The 26088-nt window shown below is 46.1% G+C and overlaps 1 protein-coding gene across 2 annotated transcripts in view; it reads left to right on the forward strand.

Moving 5' to 3' along the window:
• The window catches only part of nyap1 (neuronal tyrosine phosphorylated phosphoinositide-3-kinase adaptor 1), a 43992-nt gene that overhangs the window by 7719 nt on the left and 10185 nt on the right, over positions 1-26088 (forward strand). Inside the window, exons 2-4 of one of the 2 annotated variants that reach the window (XM_088321361.1) lie at positions 19488-19719; positions 21732-22105; positions 23782-25389. In XM_088321361.1, the coding sequence (XP_088177487.1) occupies positions 19532-19719; positions 21732-22105; positions 23782-25389 (2170 nt within the window). In that variant the 5' untranslated portion in view covers positions 19488-19531. Of the gene's footprint in view, positions 1-19324; positions 19720-21731; positions 22106-23781; positions 25390-26088 lie in introns of those variants that run through there. The other variant, XM_088321360.1, reaches the window with a different exon arrangement.

A 26088-nucleotide genomic window follows, 5' to 3' on the forward strand; every position in this document is an offset into this window, starting at 1 on the left:
TAGGGGATGGTGTCATAATAGTCTGTGGTCTGTGCAGCCCTTAGAGACTTCTTGTGATGAAGGGTGTCACTAATAAACAGAACTTGACTTGACCATAATGACAGGTGAGGCACAACTTCACCTGCCTCCCCTAACTGCACCACACGGGTTCTATTCAATAGAAGGAAAGATCTCAGTTCCGGGTACAGGAGCAGTTTTTCAAGGTTTCTCCACTCTCAGCGGATTCGAACCCCAAAAAATAGAAAGGAGCACTCGTGACTTGATCCGGAGGTGAATTTATCTCCACGCAGCACATAAAAGTCAAAGGAGGCGTCGGCTTTGTTTATAGCATCCAGCGCTCGGCTTCCTCTCCTCGAAGGTGCTTTATGTCGCGGAGTCTTTTTGTTTTTCTATGACTGAAATGTGACGCCGGGATCTTGTCACCTTGCGGAGATAAGCGCTATTGAAGGCTTTACGGTCGGACGGCTCGGAAGACATATTAGCTGGATGCATGACTCCGACGTTGGGCTGATTTACACGGAGGTGCTCCCTAACTCCGGACGTTCGCTGCCGTCGACGGCTGCGCGCGTCAGAAATCCATTGGGACAGGACCGGCGAGCGGGCAGCACGGTGGGGCAGTGGTTAGCGCGTGTGCGGCACAGTTCTGAGGTCGTGACATCCAAGCTTCCTGTGTGGGGTTTGCATGTTCTCCCCGTGCCCGCGTGGGTCTCCTCCGGGCACTTCGGTTTCCTCCCACATTCCAAAAACATGCCTGTCAAGTTCATTGGCCGGTCCAAATTGTCCCTAGGTGTGCTAGTGTGTCCCTGTGTGCCCTGCGATTGGCTGGCAACCGGTTGAGGGTGTCCCCTGCCCACTGCCCAAAGATAGCTGGGATGGGCTCCAGCACCTCCGTGACTTCTTCTTCGGGGTGGATTTTGGATCGTGCTGACGATGCGTCTTCGGAGGAAACACGAGTAATGTACCTGGATTTTTAGCAAAACCGTTTCAGACATACAGTAGATCCCCGGGATATTCTTCTATTCTGAGGTGGGGATTGCAAGGTAAAATTGCTGTATGGCAAAGTATTGAATTTAACCCTAACCCTAACCCTAGAGAACAAGTCAATACATTTTTTGCATAGCCCTAACTCACTAAGAGTCTCAAAGGGCTGCACAGACCACAGACTATTGCAAACTACAGACTATCATGACCACATCACCTGAGCTAAAACCGACATGAGGGCAAGGAAAAACTCTTTTCACCTGTCCTGCTTGCACCGACCTTCTTCGGAGGCATAGTTAGGGGCTAAAACACTCCGTTCACCGATATTAAAAGCGAAAGCAAAAAGAGGCAAGCGCGCACGTGATAACAGTTGGTCACGAGGGGTGGGGGGCCATCTACACCATCTACACCCGTACGCCGCTCAGCATCGCACCCTATAGCGTACGCTCTCACGCATAACCGGCGATCCAACTCCGATTTTTTGACCGAACAGCGAAGCAAGAATTTCTCCAAATTTTGGGTCGGACTCCCATTTGTTCGAACTGAGAGGCGTTCGAAAACCCAGGTTCCGCTGTAAATATAAATTAAAGTATAATATAGAATATAAATAAAATCAATGGTTTGACAAGGTTTCAATTGATGTAGTATCAAAAAACAATACACAGATATTATCAACATTGAAATAGTGTCATGAAGCGGAACAGGATCAGGACCCAAACGCGTGACGTTTTCAGACAAAGCCTTTTATTTTACGGGAAATGGGGAGTCATGCACGTGAGGCAGCAGTCTGGCGTGGAACGACAGGAAGCCAGAGGCCGACGAGATCGATACCAATTGCCCGAGTTGATATCAGACGGATGCGGTCGATACTGGACAGGATGGGACGGACAGGATGGATATCAAAATAGGATATTGAAATTAAACAGGACACACTAGACGAGAACGAAAACTGGTAAAAACAATAAACAGGACAAAATAGACGGAAACAAAACTGGAAACCGAAATTAAACGGGACAGAATAAACGGGAACAAAACCGGACAGGAAATACCAACAGGAACAGGACCGACTCGAAACCCACGTTTTGCCGGGCAGAGGTTTGTTGACGCACTGACAAAGGTAGAGTGAGAGCACTGAGCTCAAATAGACAGAAAGCCAATCTGTCATTGAGTCGCAGCTGGCACCACACGGGGTGCCAATTGGGCGCCATGGCAACCGTGACAAATAGAGGTCATTCATAGGCTATATAATATAAGTGTGATAGATTCAAACAGTTCCGCTGCAGATCGAATCTTAGAGAGCAGAGCATTCCACAGCACCGGGGCCCCAATGTAGAACGCTCTGGAACCTGCGGATTTCTTCTTGGCTCTTGGGATTACTTGTAGACCAGAAACATAGGGGGATGTTGGTACACAACCATGGCCTCCTTACATCCGTAAGAGTCTAGTCAATCCAAGTGTGTAAAATATTGACTCCAAAACACGTGATAATGCAGACGGATAAAAAAATACACCTAAAAGCATCTCTGCATTGAAAGCATATCAATGAAATAAGCAAACTGTTCTTCCATTCCCGATATTAGACTTTTTTGTTTATATTAGTTTTGTGTTTTTCTACAAAAGTCAATTCCATTGAAGTTGGGAAAAAGTTTAAAATGTCAGTAAAATTAGAATAGAATGACTTGCAAACCTTTTCTAACCCATATTTAAATGAATACACCACAAAGACAAGATTATCCATGTTCAAACTCATAAACTTTATTTCCATAAGCAAATAATGATAAACTTAGAATTTTATAATTGCAACAAGTGCCAAAGTAGTTGGGAAAGGGGCTTCTTCACCATTGTGTTACATCACCTTTCCTTTTAATAACACTCAATAAACGTTTAGGAAGTGAGGAGACTAGTTGTTGAATCGTTGATAGTGGAATCCTTTCCCATTCTTGCTTTATGTACAGCTTCAGCTGTTTAACAGTCCGGGGTCTCCTTTGTCTTATTCTGCGCTTTATAATGCGCCACACATTTTCAATGGGAGACAGGTCAGGACTGCAGGCAGGCCAGTCAAGCACCCGCACCCTCTTACTACGAAGCCACGCTGTCGTGAGACGTGCAGTGTGTGGCTTGGCATTATCCTGCTGGAAGAAGCAAGGGCGCCCATGGTAAAGATTCTGTTTGGATGGCAACATACTTTGTTCCAAAACCTGAATGTACTTTTCTGCATTAATGGTGCCTTCACAGATGTGCAGGTTACCCATTCCTTGGCCACTCATGCACCCCCATACCATCACAGATGCTGGCTTTTGCACTTTGCGTGCATAACAGTCTGGGTGGTTCTGTTCTTCTTTGGACCGGAGGACACGACGTCCACAATTTCCAAACACAATTTGGAAAACTGACTCATCAGACCACAGAACACTTTTCCACTTTGTATCAGTCCATTTTAGATGGGCTCGGGCCCAGAGAACCCTGCGGCGTTTCTGGATGTTGTTGATGAATGGCTTACGCTTTGCAACATAAAGTTTTAACCCACACTTACGGATATAGCGTCGAACTGTATTGACTGACAGTGGTTTTCCAAAGTGTTCCTGAGCCCATGTGGTGATGTCCTTTACACATTGATGTCGGTTCTTAATGCAGTACCGCTTGAGGGCTCGGAGGTCACGGGCATTCAATAATGGTTTACGGCCATGCCGTTTACGCACAGTGATTTCTCCAGATTCCCTGAACCTTTTCACAATATTATGGACGGTAGATGATGATATCCCTAAATTCCTTGCAATTGTACTTTGAGGAATGTTGTTTTTAAACTGTTCAACAATTTGCTCACGCAGTTGTTCACAAAGAGGTGAACCTCGCCCCATCCTTGCATGTGAATGACTTAGCTTGTTCGGGTCTCCCTTTTTTATACCCAGTAACAACTCTCACCTGTTGCTAATTCATCTGTTCACCTGCAAATAGTTGGTTGATTTCCATTCATCCACTTTCTGAGTAGTTATTGACACCTGTCCCAACTATTTTGGCACGTGTTGCTGTCATCAAATTACAGAGTTGATGATTTTCTCCCAAAACAATAAAGTTTATGAGTGAAGACAATAAATATGTTGTCTTTGCTGTGCATTCATTTAAATATGGGTTGAAAAGAATTTGCAATTTACTTGGATCAATTTTTATTTGCAATTAACACACTTTCCCAACTTCATTGGAATTGAGTTTTGTACTAAGGGGTCAAAACAACGGGTCAGGTGCAATCGACATTTCGTTCTGTGTACATTGTTACACAGAATGACAATACAAGGAAATTATTATTATTATTATTATTATTATTAAAATGAAAAAGAAAATGCTTGCGCGAGAAAAATTATATATAAATATAAATGGTTCATGCGTGATGTGGGTCTCTCCCTCCAGGAACTGCTTCATTATCCACCACACACTTATATGGGCAGCTGAGAGAGCAAGACTTTTTCGCATTTCATTCTAGTGGATGTTGTTCCAGTTCCAGTCTCCTCTTCATTATAATCCTGAAAAATCCAAATCAGTTCTTTGTTTTGTTTATCATTTTAAACTGTTATGACATTGTCTTAACATGTGCTAATGGTAGATTTGGAAGTTTGGGTTGTTCTAGCTAAAAGTAATGACTCATAATAGGATTTTGGAGTCTTTCATTCCTGGTGGCCTGTATGATACCTGGACAATAAAGGGTGAAGGGCTCGCCTGCCAGTGAATTCCAGGCAGTCTTTAGCGTGGTCTGGGCGGAAAAACGAGTGGGAGACAAGTGTGGGAACTGGAGAGGAGTGGGCCGACCCGAATGCTCCCGTACCGCTCGCCGACTCGTCGGCCTACCCGGTCGGCTAATCACGCCGACGCTTTTGCTGTTTCTTTCAATCAGCGGCCGAAGCGGTTTGCTTTCTAGGAATCACGGATTTTGCTGATATTTATTCCGTATATTAGGCGCACGGGACTATAAGGTGATTGGAATGAAAATTGCAGGAAGGGGTCGGGAACCTGTTGTCGTTTTCACGAGTTGCTCGGAGATAAAATAGAAGTTGCGCAATTATTTCATGTATTGTCACAAGCGGTAATGATCGTCGCACATGCCAAGTCGAGATAATACTACTGGTGGGTCTGGTCCGTTATATCTAAGACAACATTTTAACAGAGTTTAACTGCAACAAACTCAGTTTTTGGCTGTAAATCGCTAAATAATCCTTCGTATGGAAGCCTATTAAACCATCTATGTTCACTTTTGAGACACAGTTTTCAGTTTCGTTCCTGTCTATTTTTGTCCCGTTTATTATTCTCTCCAGTTTTCGTTCCCGTCTAGTTTGTCCTGTTTAATTTCGATATCCTGTTTCAATATCAATGCTGTCTGTCCCGTCCTGTCCGGTATCGACCCCATCCGTCCGATATCTGCTCAAGCAATTTGTGTCGATCTTGTCGGTCTCTGGCTTCCTGTCTTTCCACGCCAGGCCGCTGCCTAACATGCATGACTCCTCATTTCCCGTAAAATAAAAGGCTTGAGTAAGATCGTCACGCGTTTGGGTCCTGATCCTCTTCTGGTTGATGAAAAAATACGGTAATTCTCTCACGGATGATTCTTTTTTTCCAGGGATGCTTTTTCAACGACTCAAAACCGATGGTAGTATACGGACAAGTTTGTTTTGGGTGAATTTGCGCTTTATAAATCTTAAAAAGCTATGATAGTTTATTCTCTGTCAAGCGCGTATACATTTTTCTGTTTTTGTTTGGAGAATATAGCCCAGATCGCAGCTTGACACCAGGAAGGGGATGAATGAGACCGGAGAAAAAAAAAGAGAAAGAGTTTGCAGGGATGCTCAGCTGATTGGTGTTTTGCTTAGGGCTGTTGGGATTTTCTTAACTGTTGTTGAATTTTGCATGAGCTTTGATTGCGGGTTGGCATTTTCTGAGCTGCGGTGAGTAAAGGAGTCATTCTTTCAACCGTACCATGTGACTTTGCTTTTCTGTATTACCGTGCAACATTTTTCATTTCCTTTTTTTTTCATTTGATCGTGCTATGACCATAAGCAGGGTATTTTTAAAGAGAGATGTACGGAATTTGGAGCTTCGTTCGTCTCCGCCGCCATGGCCTGGCTCGTGATCGCAGCCTCAGTCATGATACCTGCAAGTACGTGCATTTCTTAGACACGCTCGAATAAAGTTTGGTTGTCGTTTGGACTCTGAGGAACAGGCCTTTTCTTACTTTCACCGATCGCATGCTTCACTGACAAAGAGAAATAAAACTTTCAAAGCAGTATGAGGTAACTCTCCAGCACTCTTCCCAAACCCCATTCCTGAATGAGGTCTGAAAAAAGTAAGATAAAAGCAGTGAAAAATAAAGCATACAGGCTCTTTGAACTCAGTTTGACATTTTTAACCCTTCTCTAATAGAGAACTAATCTAACTTTCAACTTTTTAATGACACCTCAAAAGACTCGTGTGCAAAAGTATTAAAGACGGCGGATGATGTGGCTCATGTATCGTTTTAATGTAGTATTCGGATATTGTGATAAAAATATTAGAAATGAACAATGAATTAGAAACAATTAATAATGAAGTGGTGTGATACAGCTGCAAACAAGTATTTAAACACCTGTCACCTATCATCTAGAATTCTGACCCTGAAAGACCTGTTAGTCCGCCCATTAGAAGTCCACCTGTACTCAATCTATCATCCTGAATCAGATGTACCTGTATGTGGTTGTTAGCTGCATTAAGACACCAGTCCTTCCCATACAATCAGTAAGACTTGAACTTGTAACATGGTGAAGACCAAAGAGCTGCCCAAAGACACCAGAGACAAAAGGCTGGAAAGGGCTACAAAGCAATTGGTGAAAAAAGGTCCACTGTTGGAGCAATCATTACAAAAAGGAAGAACCTCAACATGACGGTCAATCTCAATCAGAGTGGAGCCCCATGCAAGATATCACCTCTTGGGGTCTCAGTGATTTGAAGAAAGGTGAGGAATCAGCCCGGAACTACACGACAGGAGCTGGGACCACCGTTTCCATGGTTACTGTGGGTGATACACTAAGACGTCACGATTTGAAATCATGCATGGCACGAAAGGTTCCCCGGCTTAGACCCGCACATGTAAAGGCCCGTCTTAAGTTTGCATCTGACTATTTGGATGATACAGAGGAGTCATGGGAGAAGGTTTTGTGGTCAGATGAGACCAAATGGAACTTTTTAGTCATAATTCCACTAAGCGTGTTTGGAGGAGGAAGAATGATGAGAACAATCCGCAGAACAGCATCCTTACTGTGAAGCACGGGGGTGGTAGCATCATGCTTTGGGTGTGTTTTGTCGCACAATTGTAAAAAACAAGTGCACTGCATTAAAGAGAGGACGATTGAGGCCGTGTATTGTGAGATTTTGGGGAACAACCTCCTTTCCTCAGTCAGAGCATTGAAGCTGGATCTTCCGACATGACGACGATCTGAAGGAGTGGCTCCGTAAGAAACATATCGAGGTTCTAGCGTGGCCCAGCCAGTCTCCAGACCCGAACCCAATCGAAAATCTTTTGAGGGAGCTCAAACTCCATGTTTCTCAGCAACAGCCCAGAAACCTGACCGATTTAGAGAAGATCGTGTGGAGGAGTGGGCCAAGATCCCTCCTGCAGTGTATGCAAAAAACGACAGGAAACGTCTGACCTCTGTCATCGCAAACAAAGGCTACCGTACCAGATGTTAACCTTCATTTTCTCAGGTATTCAAATCCTTATTAGCAGCTCTATCACACGAATAAATTGTTAAAAAAAATCATGCATTGTGATTTCTGGATTTTTCTTTTTAGTTTATCTCTCTCACAGTGGACATGCACCGGCGATAAAAAGTTCAGACCCTTCCATGATTTCGATACGATAGAGACAACATACTCATTGACAAATGTTATCGTCATTTTCCGAAAACAACAAAACTTATCTGAAGGAGCGTCAAAATTCCCTTTTAACATCTATTTCAGAGTCTGTACTATTTGTTCACTCGCGAGCTGAAACATTATCTTCACTCATTCCGATCTTGTTGCGGAACAATGGCGGATTTGTACTCGCAGCCCGTGAGGAAGTCTTCCGCTTCGGCGAACGGAATGTCATGCTCGGGGCGAGCCAGGCAATAATCTCCACGCTCTTCACCTTCAAACACTACCTTTATTCATACCAGACTTTACCGTGATGATCAATACATTCTGGCGGTTCGCGTCGGCCTCCTGGTCAACTTTGATAAAGGAAGAGGAAGGGGGGTCTTTAATGGGGGTCTTTGACGGGGGTCTTTGACGGGGGCCAATGCGGCGGAAAAAAGCTTTTTGCCCGATTCGTGTTTTTGTCGCCGTCGATGAAATATTTATCGTCCGTTTAGTTGGAACGTTTACGAGGAGCGGATTCCAAACGGCTTCGGGAACGACAGGAACGAGATTCTGGCTTTTATCGGTCCGACTTACCAATTAAGAAATGGATTGTACATTGTGGAAATTGGATGGAACCCTTTTCAAACCCCCTTGTTAAAAATGGAATTATTTATGCCATGCCTATCAAATATTTATTACTATTTCATTTTCATTTCTAATATTTTTTCGAAATTCACTGTGTGTTTTAAAATAGATTTATTTCAACACTTGTGGCTCCAAATAGCAAAACAGTTTCATTCAAGTTTTTCAGTTTTTGCAAACATCTCTCGTATAAAATTCTCCTATAAATGGAATGCATTTTAAGTATTGTTTTTTTTATTTCATATATTACGTTTTCTTCTCTAATAAAAATATGAATTATGAGGAAGAAACTCTTTGTATTTTTTTTTAGACATTTTTTGTGAAATCTGAAAACATTTGAAACGGACAAAATAATACAATCCGTCCTTTGGCGCCAACTGCCCCGGACTCTGATTGGCTCCCTGTCCCTATTTAAACCCACGTCTATCTGTCCCCTTTTGTCAATCCGTCTGCGAACCTCAGTGAACACTAGGCAAGCCTTTTTCGACCCTGACTCCCACCTGTCCTGTTTTTTGCCCCTGTCTGTTCCCCGGCTTGGACCCATTTTTGAACCTGACCGCGTCTACTCTCCTTTCCTGGCTTACGACTCGCTTCTGACCACGTTTTTGCTCTCCTGACCCGTTTTCCGTCCCCGACACTAGCATCACTCGCCACGGATGATCCACTTCCGCGTTCGGAGCACAATCCGAATACCAGAGCGACTTGCTTCCCGCGTCCAGCAATCCCTGGATCTTGGGCGCAACCCTTTCCCTTGTGAGAAACGCAACGCAAGTGGGTCCTGTCTCCGTTCCGGTCCTGACACTCGACAAACATAATAGGTGTATAATAAAAGACAACACAAATCGGTAAAAATGCACTGTTTTGTGTTCGTCGGTACTAGCCGTTCGCATGGGATATGCTGGCTCGTTGGTATTTTTCCCTGCTTCAAAAGTCACATTTCGATTTGAATGTCGGGATCGAACCCGGAAAATATTAACCCCGAGGCAACGACGAAGGTGAAGGTACGGTGTGGCATCGGAAGCCGTCCCTCATGCGCAGGTGGCGCATCGCTGAGTAGTAGGTAGTGGTTGCTACGGGTTACAGATGCTATCTCCGGACGACGGCGTTTTCTGCCTTTGCCTTCCGCCGGGGTGTTATTTTTCCCAAGGGATGCAAATAAGACCCGGGGTTTTTTCCCTATCTTTTTTTTTTTGACGCTAGCGCGGAAACGTACGGCGAGGGTCGGCGTCGGTGCTTATTCGGCGGCCAGGAAGGAGATGCGAGGCCGACAGTGTTGCTAAGAGACCGCACACAGTGAGTCGTGTGAGAAGCTCGATTGCTCCCCCCTTCCCCCGTTCCTGGAGGATGCCCATCTCTCGCCGTATCCTTCATCCCTTCCCGTCATCGTTTCCTCATTATGCCGCTCCCGATGTTCCCGTCTCGCCGAGCATTTTTCTCTGCATTTCATTGTAGAATCTGCGTTTGGTTCCACCCCGCCTTTGGCTTCTCTTCCTTTTTTTTGGCAGCAATGTGACTTTTCCAGAACGGTGCCGCATACTCCGTCTGCTACCCCGCCCGCCCCCATCCTCAGCCGCCCGTCGGCCGCCCCTCAACCGCCCCACCCGCCGGCTCAAACTCCAGACTGAGACTCTGCGTTGTCTGGCTTCCGCGATTTTGGCAGTCGGGCTGGGATGTCGAATTGGGGAGATTAGCAAAAAAAGCGCAGCGTGACAAACGATTGGGAGTTGTAGAGTAGGAGGATATTTTGTCCTCTATGTCGGTGTTTAGCAATCACCGGCTAGGGACTAGTTTCGGGCCTCGGCTCGTTTAATACCTGGCCGCACTGAAAGAAAGTACATTTGCCTTACGTTTTGCTTACACCTGTGCGTTTCAGGTAAGTGTCAGGACCGGAACGGAAACAGGTCGCTGGACGCGGGAAGCAGGTCACTGTGAACGCGGAAGTGGGACTTACGTGGCGAGCGATGGCGGTGTCGGGAACAGAAAAACGGTTCGGTAGCCGGGTGATGAGAGCAAAAAACGTGGTCAGGATCAAAAAAACGTGTCGAAGCCCGGGAACAGACAGCAAAAACAGGAGTGAGTCAGGGTCGAAAAAGCTTCCCTAGAATAAACTGAGGTTCGCAGACGGACTGACAACGGGTGACAGAAAGGAGTGGGTTTAAATAGGAACAAAGAGCCAATCAGAGTCTGAGGCAGTTGTCGCCAAAGGAGCGGGCACGGGTGATTCCTATCGGTAATTATGACAGTAAGATCATGTCTAAAAGCCTGACCAGACCCATGGGTATTAAAGCCTGAACCAACCCAAGCCCGACCAATTAACTCTATTTGAGCGACCGAGCCCGAGGAAAACCTGTTTTTTATATTTCATGGGTGAGGACTTAGCAGGAGCAAGGGTGATTTTGGCTGAACCCTCCTCACCCTTCACCACTTAAGACAAAGAAAAAGAAACAAAGTAAAATGACAGGTGGGTCATTGCAAACAATCTAAAAAAAAAGTCAGCAAAAATGAAGCCTGGCCCAAACCTGAACGTCATGATTGACATTAGAGGGCCGACTATAATTTCGGGCAACATTCGGGATTAAGATCTTTTAAACTTATACTTAGTGTGTGTTGTACCAAGATAACACAGTAGGACAGTTCTCGCTTTTTTTTCTGTAAAATTCAGGCCACCCAAAATGTTGAAAAAGCCATATTGGACAACCCCCCCCAAAAAACTTGTATATAAAAGTTTATATGTTTCCAGTACAATCTTAAACAGCTTCCTCATACGAAATACTATATGAAACATAATTCCCTGTACTCCCGCATGAGGTGTATATGAAATGGAAACGGTAATCTGCGGCCACCTTCTGATATGGACGAACGTTGCAGGTAGATCCCTAGAAGATAACGGAGGTACCGAAAATGACAATGAGCAGCTTTTAGCCAAATAAAAATCCGGCAATGTCCTGCGGCACACTCGAGAAGTTCTCACGGCACACTTGTTTGCCCTGGCATATTGGTTGAAAAACACAGAGCTAGTTTACACATAAATACAGTCATCCCCCTTTTTTTGCAGAGGTTGCGTTCCGAAAACATCCCGCGATAGTCAAAACCCAAGTTGAAACATCTTTTTATTTTTTATTTCTTTCGAACAAACTCAAGTTAAAGGCTCAAGTATGCGTTTATCAAATAAAAACCTTCTTTCTACAAACAATTTATGTTCTGTTAAATTAAGATTTTAAACATAATGTGGTTTAATTGCACAACTGTATGGATAAAGGACACGCTCCACCTTTGTTTACATGACTCTTTGCTGCCATCTTGTGGACGTTATTGTCATGATTACTGATGTGATTCAGCTGTGCCCGCTCCTTTGGCGCCAACTGCCTCGCACTCTGTCCCTATTTAAACCCACTCCTATCTGTCCCCTTTTGTCAGCCCATCTGCGAACCTCCATTAATTCTAGGCAAGCCTTTTTCGACCCTGACTCCCACCTGTTTTTTGCTCCTGTCTGTCCCATTTTTGATCCTGACCACATCTACTCTCTCGTCCTGGCTTTTGACCTCTTCTTGTCCCCAACTAAGTCTACTCTCCTTTCCTGGCTTACGACCCGCTTCCGAACCCCACGTTTTGCTCTCCTGTACAGACCGGTTTTCCGTTCCCGACACCGCCATCGCTCGTTACGGAAGATCCACTTCCGCGTTCAGAGCGACCTGCTTCCCGCGTCCAGCAATCACCTGATCTCTGTTGTCTCTTTCTTCCAATAAAACTTGTGAGAAACGCCACGCAAGTGGGTCCTGTCTCCCTTCCGGTCCTGACAGCTATAGAAACTGCCTATATTTACAGAAACCATATCGTTTTCCGTTATCAAACTTTTTTTGAACAAGCGCCAGGCAGCCGCTAGGAGTGCCAAAGACCCAGTACAAGTCTACCGGGTGGAGAAGTCCATCTTTGTTGGCTACAGAAAGCATCTTCCTCTGTTTAGCCTATCAGAATGCAGAACCCAATGCGAGATTAGCGAAACTGCGATAAGTCAACTGTGATACAGCACACGAAAAGGAAGGAGGAAACATTGGGTACGCTTGTTTTATTCCCTGTTTTGTCCCAGTTTATGTGGAGAGCAATTGTTTTATGGTTGAATTCTCAGTTTTCCTCGCCTGCCATCGGCTAATAGCGATGTGAATAATCATTGTTAGCTTCTCTGCGGGGCAGCGCGGCGGTGCAGTGGTTAGCACGTGTGCCGCACCGTTCTGAGGTCATGGGTTCAAATCCAGCTACCGGACTTCCTGTGCGGAGTTTGCATGTTCTCCCCGTGCTTGCGTGGGTTTCCTCCGGGCACTCCGGTTTCCTCCCACATTCCAAAATCATGCATGTCAGGTTGATTGGCCGCTCCAAATTGTCCCTAGGTGGGAATGAGCGAGCAAATTGTCTGTCCCTGTGTGCCCTGCGATTGGCTGGCAACCAGTTGAGGGTGTCCCCTGCCCACTGCCCGAAGATAGCTGGGGTGGGCTCCAGCACCCCCGCGACCCTACTGAGGATAAGCGGCGCAGCTAATGGATGGATGGATGAGGTTCTCTGCGATCGACTAGCAACTAGCAACCCGTCTGGGGTCTGTTTCGGGCCTCAGACCCTAATAAAAGGCGAAAGAAAAGAGTCGGGGGTGTTATAAGGGCAATCCATTTGCCGCCTTTCTTGTAAATGTCTCCCACCTAATTGATGCCGCGCAATCCGCGCAGTCAGTAAACGCCCCGTCGTTACTCGGGGACATCAAATAGTAAAAGTCGGAGGCTACATCTTCAATAAACGTCCGAAAGCAAAGCGATCGTTTGATTACAGCGATCGGCTAATTATTGGCCATCAAGCCTGAACGTTAAATCGCTTGGCGGAAGCGATAAAGCGACGCCATCAAAGAATGTTATTTGGGAAGCCTCGCGGGAAGGAGGCACGCCGTATTCAAATCCGCTCCGATCATCTCATTTGGGATTTGCGTATGCATCCGTGCCCCGCCCTCTTTCCTAAGCCGCCGCCCATGCTCGTGACGGGCCTTTGCGGTTTTGCGTTTCACAAAACGAGATCGAATCGATCCGTTATTTCTCTTTATGATTACTTTTCTAGCCACATCTGTCAGGACCCGGACGGAAACAGGACCCGCTTGCGTGACGTTGACCACAGGTTTTAATAAAAGAGAGAGGAAGGGCTGCGCCCACGATCCGGTGTTCGCTGGCCGCGGGAAGAAAATCGCTCTCGTACCTGGATTGTGATCCGAACACAGGAAGGGAATCTTCCGTAGGGGGCAATGGTGGTGTCAGGGGGCGAAAACTGGTCGGTAGCCGGGACGGAAGAGTAGACATAGTCGAGATCAAAAATGGGTCGTAAGTCGGGACGGGAGAGCAGTTGTGGTCAGGATCAAAACGGGGGAGATGGACGGGAGCAAAAACAAGACAGGTGGGAGTCAGGGTCGAAAAAGGCTTGCCTAGTGTTAACTGGGGTTTGCGGACGGGCTGACAACAGGATTGGGTAAAAGTACTGATCGGGAGCAAATCAGAACCCGCGGCGAGTGGCGCCCAACGAGCGGGCACAACCGAGTCCCATCAGTAATCATGACAACATGGGCTTTTTCGTTTCCTCCAAGGTTGATTGTGAGCGTGCACGCCGGGCAAATATTTGTGATTTGAGCGCACGTGCGATCCGACGGCTGTCGCGGATGAGTGAGTTTTCTGCTGAATTGCGTACGGCTCTGCTTCTATGAATCACGGCGCCGTCTGCCTTCCGGTTTCGATCGGCCAATTCAAGCATTAGCGGACCCCGCAGACGCCTCCAAAATAGTGATCAGAACAATGGCAAGAATCCTTTTGGTTTTCGAGAGCTTTCAGTTTAGAGTTTACGGCAGTCGCCGGACTCTTTTCAGAACGTGTTCTTGCCCGTGCGGCTGCTAGCTGTGTTAGCGTGCGGCTAGCATCAGTAGCCAGCGGTGCGGAAGTTAGCATTAGCATGGCTGTTAGCAGCAGCGACAATGCAAACAATAAACACTTAGCTGTCAGAAGCTTTTAAAGATGTCAAATCATGTTTATTTGTAACAAGAATTCTCAAAGGACTATACAGATGACAGACTGTTACACACTACAGACTATTATTACACCATCCCCTGACTTAAAACCTAAAAAATCTAGAACACATGCTTTTTTATTTTTCCAGAGATGTCAAATTTATAGGCAAATAAAAACCATTACTTATGCTAGCATTAAATCAGAGGTCAGGTACTCTTTTTACTTCGAGCAATCTGAATGTATTTGTGAAGCCCTCAATCACAAAATGTTTCAAAACCTGCAAAGGTTGCAATGACAACATCCCCTCATCTTAAAAGTACTCGAGTACTTTTTACTCAAAGAGCCATGAAAGTAAAATAGTTTGATCCTTTACAGAGGTAGACCAAATATTTTAAGGTTTATTTTTGTCGTAAATGATGTTTTCAAAACAGGGTGCGAGCAAAGTTCTTTGGTAAAAATGTCATAAAATACTGCAAACGGTAAGGATATGAATATATTTAGGGGAATGTGCTATGGCTATGAGTGCAGGGACCAACCAAATCCTACCCCTCACCACTTGCTCTGGGTTATTGACTGGCGTTTTTGTTGTTTACTGTTTGTTCTGTGGATTTTTTAAATCATAAACAATGAACATACATTTTTTACTGAGCTTCCATATCAAATCGGGGTCCGTTGGTTTAACACCGTGAGTGTAAACTATTGTTGAAACTTTGCTCGATATATTATGGACCAAACATGACTTTCTGTTTGAATTTGAAAAGATACAGATAAGAATACGATGCCCATTAATTGATCTCCATGAAAAGAGTCTAGCTTTTGAGGCATACAGTTGCATTCAATACTATGTACAATGTTTGATGCTATCTAATACTCGTCATACACACTAGAAGGACCCCCTCGTACAAAAGCACAAGCTTCACTTAATTAAAGTGGAGTCAGCGAGCTCGGCGGCGGTTGGTGGTCCGGGCAGGGGGATGCCAGAATAGCAGACGTCGTGCCGATACGACGCATGACCGCCGAGACTTGACAAAAAGAATTAGGCGTCACGACAAAAGTCAGCGGGCTTCCTGGACCGGGTCGTGAGATGCTCACACTACGGAGGGCGGTGGCTTTTTGTTCGCCGACTGACATTCGGCTCGCTTTTGCCAAAGAAGGCGGACATTTCTCATCAGAATCGCCCTCGATCGAAAATACATCCGAGTCAAGTCGAGTCGCATTTATATGTGACGCGCTCGATCAGAAAATGTCTCAAAACCTGCACGGTTGCAATGACAACATCCCCCTGATCTTAAACCTGAGAAAGGCCACACAAGAGATAGGGTGAACTTGGCTGCTATAGATGTTGCATGGAGTACAAATACACAAAACGTCTTCAACATTAACAATAAAAATATGTCATCACTAAAATGGTTCAAAAAGTTCAAAACAGAGAAGACGCAGCGACCCACGTCAGCCAGCTGGGCAATGCAGATGATAACATGTCTCAGATCCCGATGGTGTCTGCTGACTCAGTCAGGTTTGTCCTTCTCCCTCACTCTGCCACCAACCAGGCAGCAGAAAGGGACAGGGAAACAAAATTATGAGGTCTGCGTATACTGTACGTATGTCTGAGTCTGGATTTAAACCGCTGAGGTTGCAGATCTTCAATCTGGGCAGAGCATTGCACGGCATCAAGGTTCAGAGCAGTGTTTGAGAAGAAATCAAGACAATGAGCTAGACCAAAAATCAACATCTTGGGTTTTTTTCTGGGTCAAGGTGCAAAAAAAGTGAAGTGACACCCATCCTTGTATCTTATTAAGACAGGCCTTCAAATTTCCACAACTTAACGGAGTGGCTGTCCCCAGTAGCAGATACAGTTCATAGCAGAGGAAACTAATATTATACTTGTCACCAAGCGGAAGCATCTCGTCTCATTAGCTGCACCGCTTATCCTCAGTAGGGTCGCGGGGGTGCTGGAGCCCATCCCAGCGCTCATCGGGCAGTGGGCAGGGGGACACCCTGAACTGGTTGCCAGCCAATCGCAGGAGCGGAAGCATATAAATATTAAACAGAAGGGGGCCAACTGCAGAACCCTGTGGAACGCCACAGGTGACATGTTCAGAGGTCAGATTGACACAAGGCCATAAAACCATAAAACCATGCATCAATTATTTCATTGTATTTTTTCTCCTTGAATTTTAAAATATTATTTCAAAGACATATTTTATTTATTCTACACTGTTGATTTTTTTATTTAAGAAAAAATCGTTTTCTTGAAAAAAAAAAACCCCACTGCTATATAGTATAACAGACAATTTTGCTCATTTAAACTAATTCTCTGCAAGTCAAGCGCATGATTACTAACTTTCTAAGACATAACAATACAAAAACAGGCGTGAAAAACAAAAACAATCTAATCACCTAATACACTTTCTTATTCTAAAACTAATTTCCCCAATTTTAGTCAAAGAAGAAAAAAGATGCAAAAAAATAAGCACAAGTGCTTGTTTTTACCCTTCTGTCTCGCAACCCGGATGTCGATCCGAAAAAAGCAAGAGGAAGAAAAGGCCGTCCTCCTTCAAGCTTTACCTCCTCTCGTGCGGTTTTGATGACAGACGGCCCTTTTTGGAGTTCATATTTTATTATGAAATGATGAGGAGCTCGCACTTCCCAAGATAGAACGCACTTGAAATCTGCTCAAGCATTTGTCATGGCGGAAAAACGGATATATATAATATATACGTTTTTTTTTTCATCGCGGAAACACATAAAGACGATCAATGATTGATTCAATTTGTTTAGATTTTTCATGCTACTTGCTAGAATTGCAGCCTGGGGAATACTCACAAGCCGTTTACCTACCACTTCAATGTTCGATAGATAGATGTCTAGATAGATGTCTAGATAGATGTCTAGATAGATGTCTAGATAGATAGATGTCTAGATAGATAGATGTCTAGATAGATAGATAGATAGATAGATAGATAGATAGATAGATAGATAGATAGATAGATAGATAGATAGATAGATAGATAGATAGATAGATAGATAGATAGATAGATAGATAGATAGATAGATAATGTATAAATGATTCTGGGCAACCTGGATGGGGGCCGTCTCCTGTCGGTACATTTAGATCTGCTGTTAGGAATAATAAACCATATCCGCCCCCTGTGTGGAATTGCCGGTCTCTTGTTCATTTTCTCTCAAAAAAGGAGCGCGTATAATTGTTAAATGAATGTAGGTCGTGTTTGGTTAATGGAGTCAGATAACTAACTGGAACAACATTTTTCTAGTATATATTCCAACGCCATGGAGCTGTAGGGCTGGATTTTATGAATTGATTCTATGGTAGGTTGGGGGCCAGTGGAGTTGCTGAAGGACAGGAGGGACGTGATAGCGAGAGGGCTTTTTGGTGAAGTTGACGGAGGGACTTATAGTCCTGTATGTACGGTGCGTGAAATGAATCAAGGTTAATAAGAAGGAGGAAGTCCACCTCACACAAAAGCAAGGTAGCAGGTTTTCCCCGGCAAAACAAAGCGTATTCATCCGACGGCCGCGCTTTCCTCCGCCGGTCGTCGAGACGTGATCTGCCCCGCAACAGGAGTCGGGACTCATAGGCCGAGCGCCCGTGGCGTGCATGCGCCGCATCTGACAATCTGACAATCCGCATGACTGTCTAGGAGCCTTGAGCCTGCAGCCCGCGAGGCGCTGCAGCAGCTGAGTTATCGAGCTTACTCAAATATTCATAACCGGGGCGATGCGAGTATAAATAGTTCCCGGGTGATACGCGGGAGGCGGAGGTAAACACCACGGCCGCTGCCGTCCCTTGTAGAGTGCCACTGTCTCTCAGGTTCTTTTCCTTTATCTTAATGGGTTATTTCATGCACGTTTCATTTCCATCCATCCATGATCTGCAGCTCTTATCCTCAGGAGGGCCGCGGGGGTGCTGGAGCCCATCCCAGCTATCTTCGGGCAGAGGGCACCCTGAACTGGTTGCCAGCCAGTCGCAGAGCACACAGGGACAGACATTTCACTCGCTCATTCACAGCTAGGGACAATTTGAACCGACCATCCGTCCATCCATTATCTGTACCGCTTATCCCCAGTAGGGCCGCGGGGGTGCTGGAGCCCATCACAGCTATCTTCAGGCAGTGGGCAGGGGACACCCTCAACTGCTTGCCAGCCAATCACGGGGCACACAGGGACAGACACACGCGCTAATCACTGCGCCGCCGTGCTGCCCGTTTCATTTCCTATTTACTTAATAATTAATGAGGGTGTCCCGCGGGTCTTCAGTTATATCCTCATCTCGGGACGACTTTCTGCCCCTCTGTGTTTACAAATAATACCCGAAAATAGAGATGGGTAAACACTTTAGAAAATAAAAATGATTGTCTCACAAAGGTATTCATTTTCTACATGAATCTATTACTATATTTTAAGCAGTTTTTCTCGTAAAACAAGAAAATGGCTACGTAACCTTGATAAAATATATACATTTTTTGTCACGGTTGCCATGGCGCCCAATTGCCCCCGCCCGTGTAGCGCCAGTTACGGCTCGTTGACAGATTGGCTTCTCTCCGATTTAAGCTCAGTGCTCTCACTCGCCCTTTGTCAGACCGTCAACGAACTTCTGCGCCCGCAAGACAAGGTTTTGACTCTGTCCAGTTTCCTGCTTGTATATTCTGTCCGGTGTCTGAGGCAGTTGGCGCCAAAGGGGCGGGCACAGGTGATGCATATCGCTCATCAGGACAGTATAATGGATATGTCCGAATCATGTACATAGCATGCTTTGTGTATACTATGTGGGTGTTTACTTTTCAATGCTTTCTAATTGATTTGAAATGTATATAATATGTACCAGCTTGCCAAGAGGGTTAAATGAGCAATTTCTCCATCAAAGTGTGTTCAAAGAACTGCACTTTAGTGTAGGCGGGCAAGCACTAATAGCCAAAGTCGCTCCGTGGTTAATTCTGTCTATGGGTTCGATTCCCGCAGGCCACAAAACACCCCGCCACCGTCTCGGGGTCGCCTGGTGTACCATGAGCTCTGGCTCCGCCCAGGATGTGGCGGTGGAGCATTTCCTGCGTGACGTGGAGAGGCGGAGCAAACGGCTGCACTGCGCCGTGATCGGCTGCGAGGCCGAACGAGCCCGTAGCGACATGAACCTGCTGTATCGAAAGAGCCGTTTGGATTGGAGGCAGAGGGACCAAGACAGAAGCAAGAAAAGGTGAGCCCGGCCGTTTCGGATCACCTCGCCGCTCACTTCCGTGAAATTTAAAGGGACGGCGCGTATTAATGGACCACAGAATGAAGAATTCACGGTCGCCATAGCACCCAATTGGCCCCGCCCGTGTGGCGCCAGCTGCGGCTCATGGACAGATTGGTTTTCCGTCCATTCAAAGCTCAGCGCTCTCATTTTTCCTTTGTCAGTCCGTCAACGAACCTCTGCCCTGCAAGACGTGGGTTTTGACTCGGTCCTGTTTCCTGTTGGTTTTGTATGTATATATATTTTATATATATTCCTCATTGGTTAGACAGGTAAGATAAGATTAAGGCATTTCTTCTTAGCAACTTCAGAGGTAGAAAAGCACGACAGCAGTCCTGCTGCTAGCGGTAGAAACGCAATATTATACTTCCACCCTCAAAACGTGAACATTTTGAATTTTATCTCCGAGCCCGATGTACTCTTGAAAAGAGCCACACCCGACCCCTGCACTAGAGGGAGCACTATTGACCACGTCTAAATCGCCTTCCTTAAATATGACGGAAAGACTTTTATTTTGTAGGGACGTTGAGTCTTCATCCATACAAGCCGTGATCCCTTGATGTTTTTCACATCACCGGGTCAAAGAGTCCCGATCGAGCAGATGTCATTCCAGCCTTTTATTTGCAAACGGAGACTAATTGTATTTTGACACGGATGTCCCTCGGGTGCCTGCGCGTGAAACATTGCCGTTTCACGGGCGAGCCGGGCCATCGCGAGAGAGCTCGTCCTACGGTTTGCCGCCCGATGAGATCATCTTATTGCCGGCTTGTTAAATCGCGGCTGAGTAGGAATTGTTTTACGGATGAAGGAGCTTCCGTTCCGCATATGCTACCGTCAGAACAGCGTCACGGTTATCCTATGTTTTTCTAGTAAATTAAGAATACCTACACCCATTACACGAACATGAATTATTGCATCATTTGTAAAAGATTACAAAAATATGACTTCAAATTTAAAAAAATAAGAGACAGGACCCAATGATGTTGGTTTTCTCAGTTTTTATTAAGAAAGAGAACAGTGCTTGCATCCACGATCCGATGGGTAGGAGGAATGCGGAAGTGGCACTCCCGTGTCGAGCGAGGGTCGTCGTTGGCAGCGAGAAAAACAGGTCGATGGCCGGGGCAGAGGAGCAAAAACAGAAATGGGTCCAGAAAAGAGATCAGGCAGGAAACAGGGCAGGATCGTGTCGGAGCGTACAAAAGCTTGCCTAGCTGAGAGCATAGGTTTGCAGACGGTCTGACAGGTACTTTTGGGTGTTTACAGAGGAGTCCAACACCCAATCAGGTCTCGTGGCTGTTGGCGCCAACGGGGCAGCCTCAGGTGCCCCGAATCAGTAATCATGACAGCATTTTATTGTGATTACCCAGAGTTCAAAGCAGTAATCTTCTGAATAGCACATACAATGAAAACTATTATGTGCTTTACCGTAAAGCTCATTACAAAAAACCAACTGCCAAATTTCTAACGGATAAAATGAGAAACGACCGTTCGGAAGTGAAAATGTCATTTCGCCAAAATAAATATTTTTTACACGCAAGTCGCCAATTCCCCGTGTTTTACTGTTCTATTACATTCACCGTCAAGAGCTGGTAAGCATCCAGACTATAAGCTTTTAGATCAGCACTGGTGTATGGGGATACTCCATTTATGATATAATGGTACAGACGGTGCGGACTGAAGTCAGGTAGACTGGACAATTTGTGGAGATGTGTGAATATGTCAGGAGGAAGGTTGTTTACTGCCCCCCCCCCCCCCCCCCCCCCACACTGTTTACTACGAGTTACTACCGTCCGTCCTGGTGTGGTTATGATCGAAGGGTCAATACAAAAAATGACGTACATCAGCCAGCTCCTTTTTCTTTGGCCCATGCGCAAATGTATTCAACCCGATGCCACAGTTTGCCTACCCTTGTTGTACCGGAAGGAAATGAAAATCCAACCGAGTAAACAAGGTTTGTATTTTGGCCCCCGCAGCTCGTCTCAGAACGATCCCTCGGCGACGGTGGGCAAAGTCCGGGACTTGAGCTCCTTCCGCCGCCATTTCCGGATGGGCTTCATGACCATGCCGGCCTCCCAGGACCTTTCCCCCCACTCCTGTGCCTCGGCCATGGCGCCGCGTTCCCAGTCCTGCCACGCGGTGGGCGCCGGAGACGCCGACCTGGAAAACGAAGATTACGCCGACGGCCAATCGCAACACGCCGGACGCTGCCCGCCGGCGAAACCCAAACGTCACCCCAACACTCGCCTCAGCTCTTCGTCGGCCGACGGCAGGGGACACCCGTCCGAGACCCCGCCGCCGCTCGCCTCTTCCTTCCACGGGCAGAGCAAGCACTCGGAGAAAAAAAACGGTAACGTGTATTTACCTACTTACCTTTCCACTGAATCCAAATCCCCCTAGTAGGGGGTGACTAGAGTCAAGAACACACTCACATTCACTAAACATTCATTCTCCATCACTCTTCCCAACCTGACCCCGAACATTAAGCCCACAGCACAACAAGAGGTGAGTTGCTGTGTGTGAGGCCCGACCGCCTACGTCGGTTTACCCACTCTGCATCATATGCGTCAATATCAGTCATTTTTAACATCACACTCCTAATAAATACCGGATATTCTAGAGTATAAGGTGCACCTTAATAAACCAAAATTTCGCAGAGGTTTGAAAGTGCCCGGTGCGCTATAGACACGGCGGAATACAGTGGACAAGATTGAAAATGCATCCTGTAATTATAAATATGCGTTACCATAAACGGTTTTACCAGCTAAATTGTAAAAATTTGACTGCGTATTATCGTATTCGAGCAGCGATCGTGCAATGACAATCTAATCGATGAAATGATCTGACTTCGTTTGCAAAACGTCGTATGCAACAGGCATCGAACGCGAATGGTACAGATGACACACGACAAGACATTAGAGCTTATTCCCTGATCGGACTATTTTTTCATGAATTTTCCAAGTGCATTCTGATTCTGGTTAAACAGTCCCTCCACTTAGACACCAAAGAATGTTTGAGAATGGAAAAAATATAAAGTCTTTCAACAAAATACTATACGAGCTCTTTTACGTAAGTATTCACAATGAACCGAGATGTTATTGACGCACAGGTGAAGAGACTGTTTCACTTATCAGAATGTACTATGCAAATCAGTGTTGCTCGCACCGTAAGATAGATAGCTAGCTAGCTAGCTAGCTAGATAGATACTTTATTCATCCCCTTTGGGAAATTCCCACTTCCAGCAGTATCCTTGTGTTGAAAAGTAAAATAATAGAATAAAGATATAGAATACAAAAATACCCAATATAGCGTTTCGCTATAGAGTATTTAGATAGTAATAGAAATAGGGTAATATGCAAATGTGGGGGTGGGGTTTAATGTGGGGTCTTACTCCCCCGGGTGGAGTTACAGAGCCTCATGGCATGAGGAAGACATGATCTCCTCAGTCTGTCTGTGGAACAAGACTGGGTCATATTATAGAAAAATATATATAAATTACACCCCAAAAACTGGTTCCTTTTACTAAATGCTTGGTAGTACATTTTAAAAGTCCCCCCAAACTGTGTACTTTACATTGCACACCCAAATGACTTCAATTTATGACCCCCACATTTTTGTCCTTTTGTCTAAAAAAGTCCTAAAGATCTTGTCATTTTGTGCTAAAAACACAGAAAATTGGAAAAATATATCGAAGTAAGGGGTTCGACCATAGTTTTTCCATTTTGTGTAAAACTAACCAAAAAAACCTTGCGAAATAAAAAATCCCCAAAACAGGTCCAGTTGTCAGCAAAAGCACTAAAGATAAGGTTATTTTGCTAAAAATAACAAAGACATTTTGATTCAATAAAACAAAAGTTTTCTTCCATTGTTTGGTACATTTAAAAAATGGTTTCTTTAGTACAAAACAAGCCAAAGAAATGATCCAAGTCATGCATCGGTCCCCTTTTGACCCTATTTCGACTAAAGTACTTTTAGAGATTTTCTTTGAGATCGATCTGGTTTTAACTGGCCCCGCTCCTCCCGCAGCCATGAAGAAGTCGGACTCCGGCGACGTGGGCTCCAAAAAGGTGCCTCCTTTGAAACCCAAACGAAGCCCCAGCACCCAGCTCACCTTGGAACCTCTGCCCCCACGCGTGCCTCATCCTTTCCAGGGAGCCGACCATCAGACCCAAAGCGGGGAGCGGGACGACGAACCGGTCTACATCGAGATGGTGGGCCAGGTTTTTAGCAGGGAGAGCCAGACGGCCACCCCGCACCCCGTCACCCCCGTCGCCACCACCCCCGATTCCGACTCGGACCAGAGCGAGGCCATCTACGAGGAGATGAAATACCCCACGCAGGAAAACCGAGACTCTCAAAGACACCCGCCCGCCAAACACGAGAAGGGGAAAAGCTCCAAGCGTTACCGCGTGGCCCCCTCGCCCTCCAGCAGCTCCTCCTCCCTGCCTCGTCCGTCCTCCTCATCCCCTTCCTACTCTAAACCCAAAGCCACCGTTTCCATCTCACATTCCTCTCCTTTACCTTCGTCTGCGTCCTCCACCCCCGTCCCCCAGGCCCTGTCCACCAGCCCCCACACCCCGCGAGCGCCCACTCCCTACCTGCTTCAAGGCGGCAAATCGGAAACGGAATCCAACAGTAAGATCCCGGCTCCCTTCCCGAACCTCCTCCAGCACCGCCCTCCGCTCTTGGCCTTCCCCCAACCGGCGGCAGCGTCCAGCGGGGTGGGGGCGCAGGGTAAAGCCTCTTCGGCTTCCTCCAAAACCTCCGGCGTGACCGCCCAGGTCGGCGCCTCCTCCTCTTCCTCCACATCCGCGACGTCGAACTGCAAAGAAGCGTCGGGAGGGAGCGTCGCGGCGCAGGAAAAACACAGCAGGGATTCTCAACCGGGTCCTGCCCCCGGTCTCCGAGCCAGGAGTCACTCCACGCCGCTGCCCCCCTCCTCCAAATCCACCTCGCCTTTCTCGCATCATCACCACCACCCGCACCACCGACCCTCCCACTACCATCACTACCGCAAGCCGGAGAGGGGAGACTCCCCGGGCCCTCTCAAGAGCAGCTCGCAATCCTCCGCCCAGACCCAAACCTCCGGCGCGCCCAAGGAAGGGAAGTCCGTCAGCTTCCTGCTGAAGAGCGACAAAGGGGAGAAGGAGAAGGACAGAGACAGGGACCGCGAGCGAAGTCGAGACAAGGACAGGGAACGCGAGCGAGGCAGCGGCCCGCATTCTTTGCAACTGGACCTTCTTCCCTCCGTCAGTAGCCAAAGCGGCTCCGCTCCGACACCCCAGTCCTCGTCCCAGCGTCCCCATTCCCGTTCCCATTCGCGTTCTCACGGCCATCGCGGCCTGCCGGCTTACAGGCCGCCGTCTTCTGACAGTCCCCTGCTGTGGACCTACCCCTCCGCCGGCTTCCGCAGACCGCCGGCCTACGACAGCCTGAGGGGAAGCTCGCAAACGCCGTCCCTGCAGCAGTCCTCGGGCGAGGGCGGGTCCAAAAGTGGCGAAGGTTATTCGGCGTTCGGGTCCAAAGCCGGTTTCATGCCCTGGGAAAGCAGTGCCAGTTTTACTGGGGACGAGGGGTCTTTCTGGCCCCGACAGAGGAAACTGTCCTTCGGCCACGGGAGCAAGGAAACCGAAAGTAAGTCGTTTTATGAGGAATATTTTACATTTACTTTCGTGCACTCACAAGCGAAACCTGCCATAAGTCTATCACACTTTTGCCCTTGTTTGGCTTTTCCTGGCTGGGATATACATATACTCCAAACACAACTTATGTATACTTATACAGACAGGACTTCATTTTATGAATCAAATATGTGTTTAGAAATCAAAATCTTACACCCTTTATTTCCATTTTGTGCCAAGTTTTAGAGTAACGGCTCGATTTTAGTCGTTTCATTTTGCTCCATCCACGAGTTCAAAGCTTCTTCGTACGTATTTTCTCGCAGAAGGCTATGAAAATGTTTCTTGTTGCTTTGAAAACTGAGCATGCCAAAAACAACTATTGTTTCCATGTTTTAAGCCAGAACCTGCACGTTAAAAAACAAAAACAAAATATAGGATAACAGTACAAGTCATTTAGTTGAGATGATTTTGTATTGCATCATTCATTTTTAATCAATATATTTTATTTCTCGTCATTTTCTTTTTTTTTTTTTGTCAAAATAAAATTTTATTTTTGAAAATAGTGTTAAAATATTTCTTTTAAAATTAAATACAATTTTTTTACAGTGACGGTTAGGTTTACGATCTAATCTAAACGACTTTAAAAATTTTGATTTGTGTTTATGTGTTTGTATGTCATAGGCTGCAAAACAGAAAAAAAAGGTTTTTGTGA

This window comes from Urocampus carinirostris, chromosome 17, assembly GCF_059441175.1.
Source record: "Urocampus carinirostris isolate Australia breed hairy pipefish chromosome 17, RoL_Ucar_1.0, whole genome shotgun sequence".
Lineage (NCBI taxonomy): Eukaryota > Metazoa > Chordata > Actinopteri > Syngnathiformes > Syngnathidae > Urocampus > Urocampus carinirostris.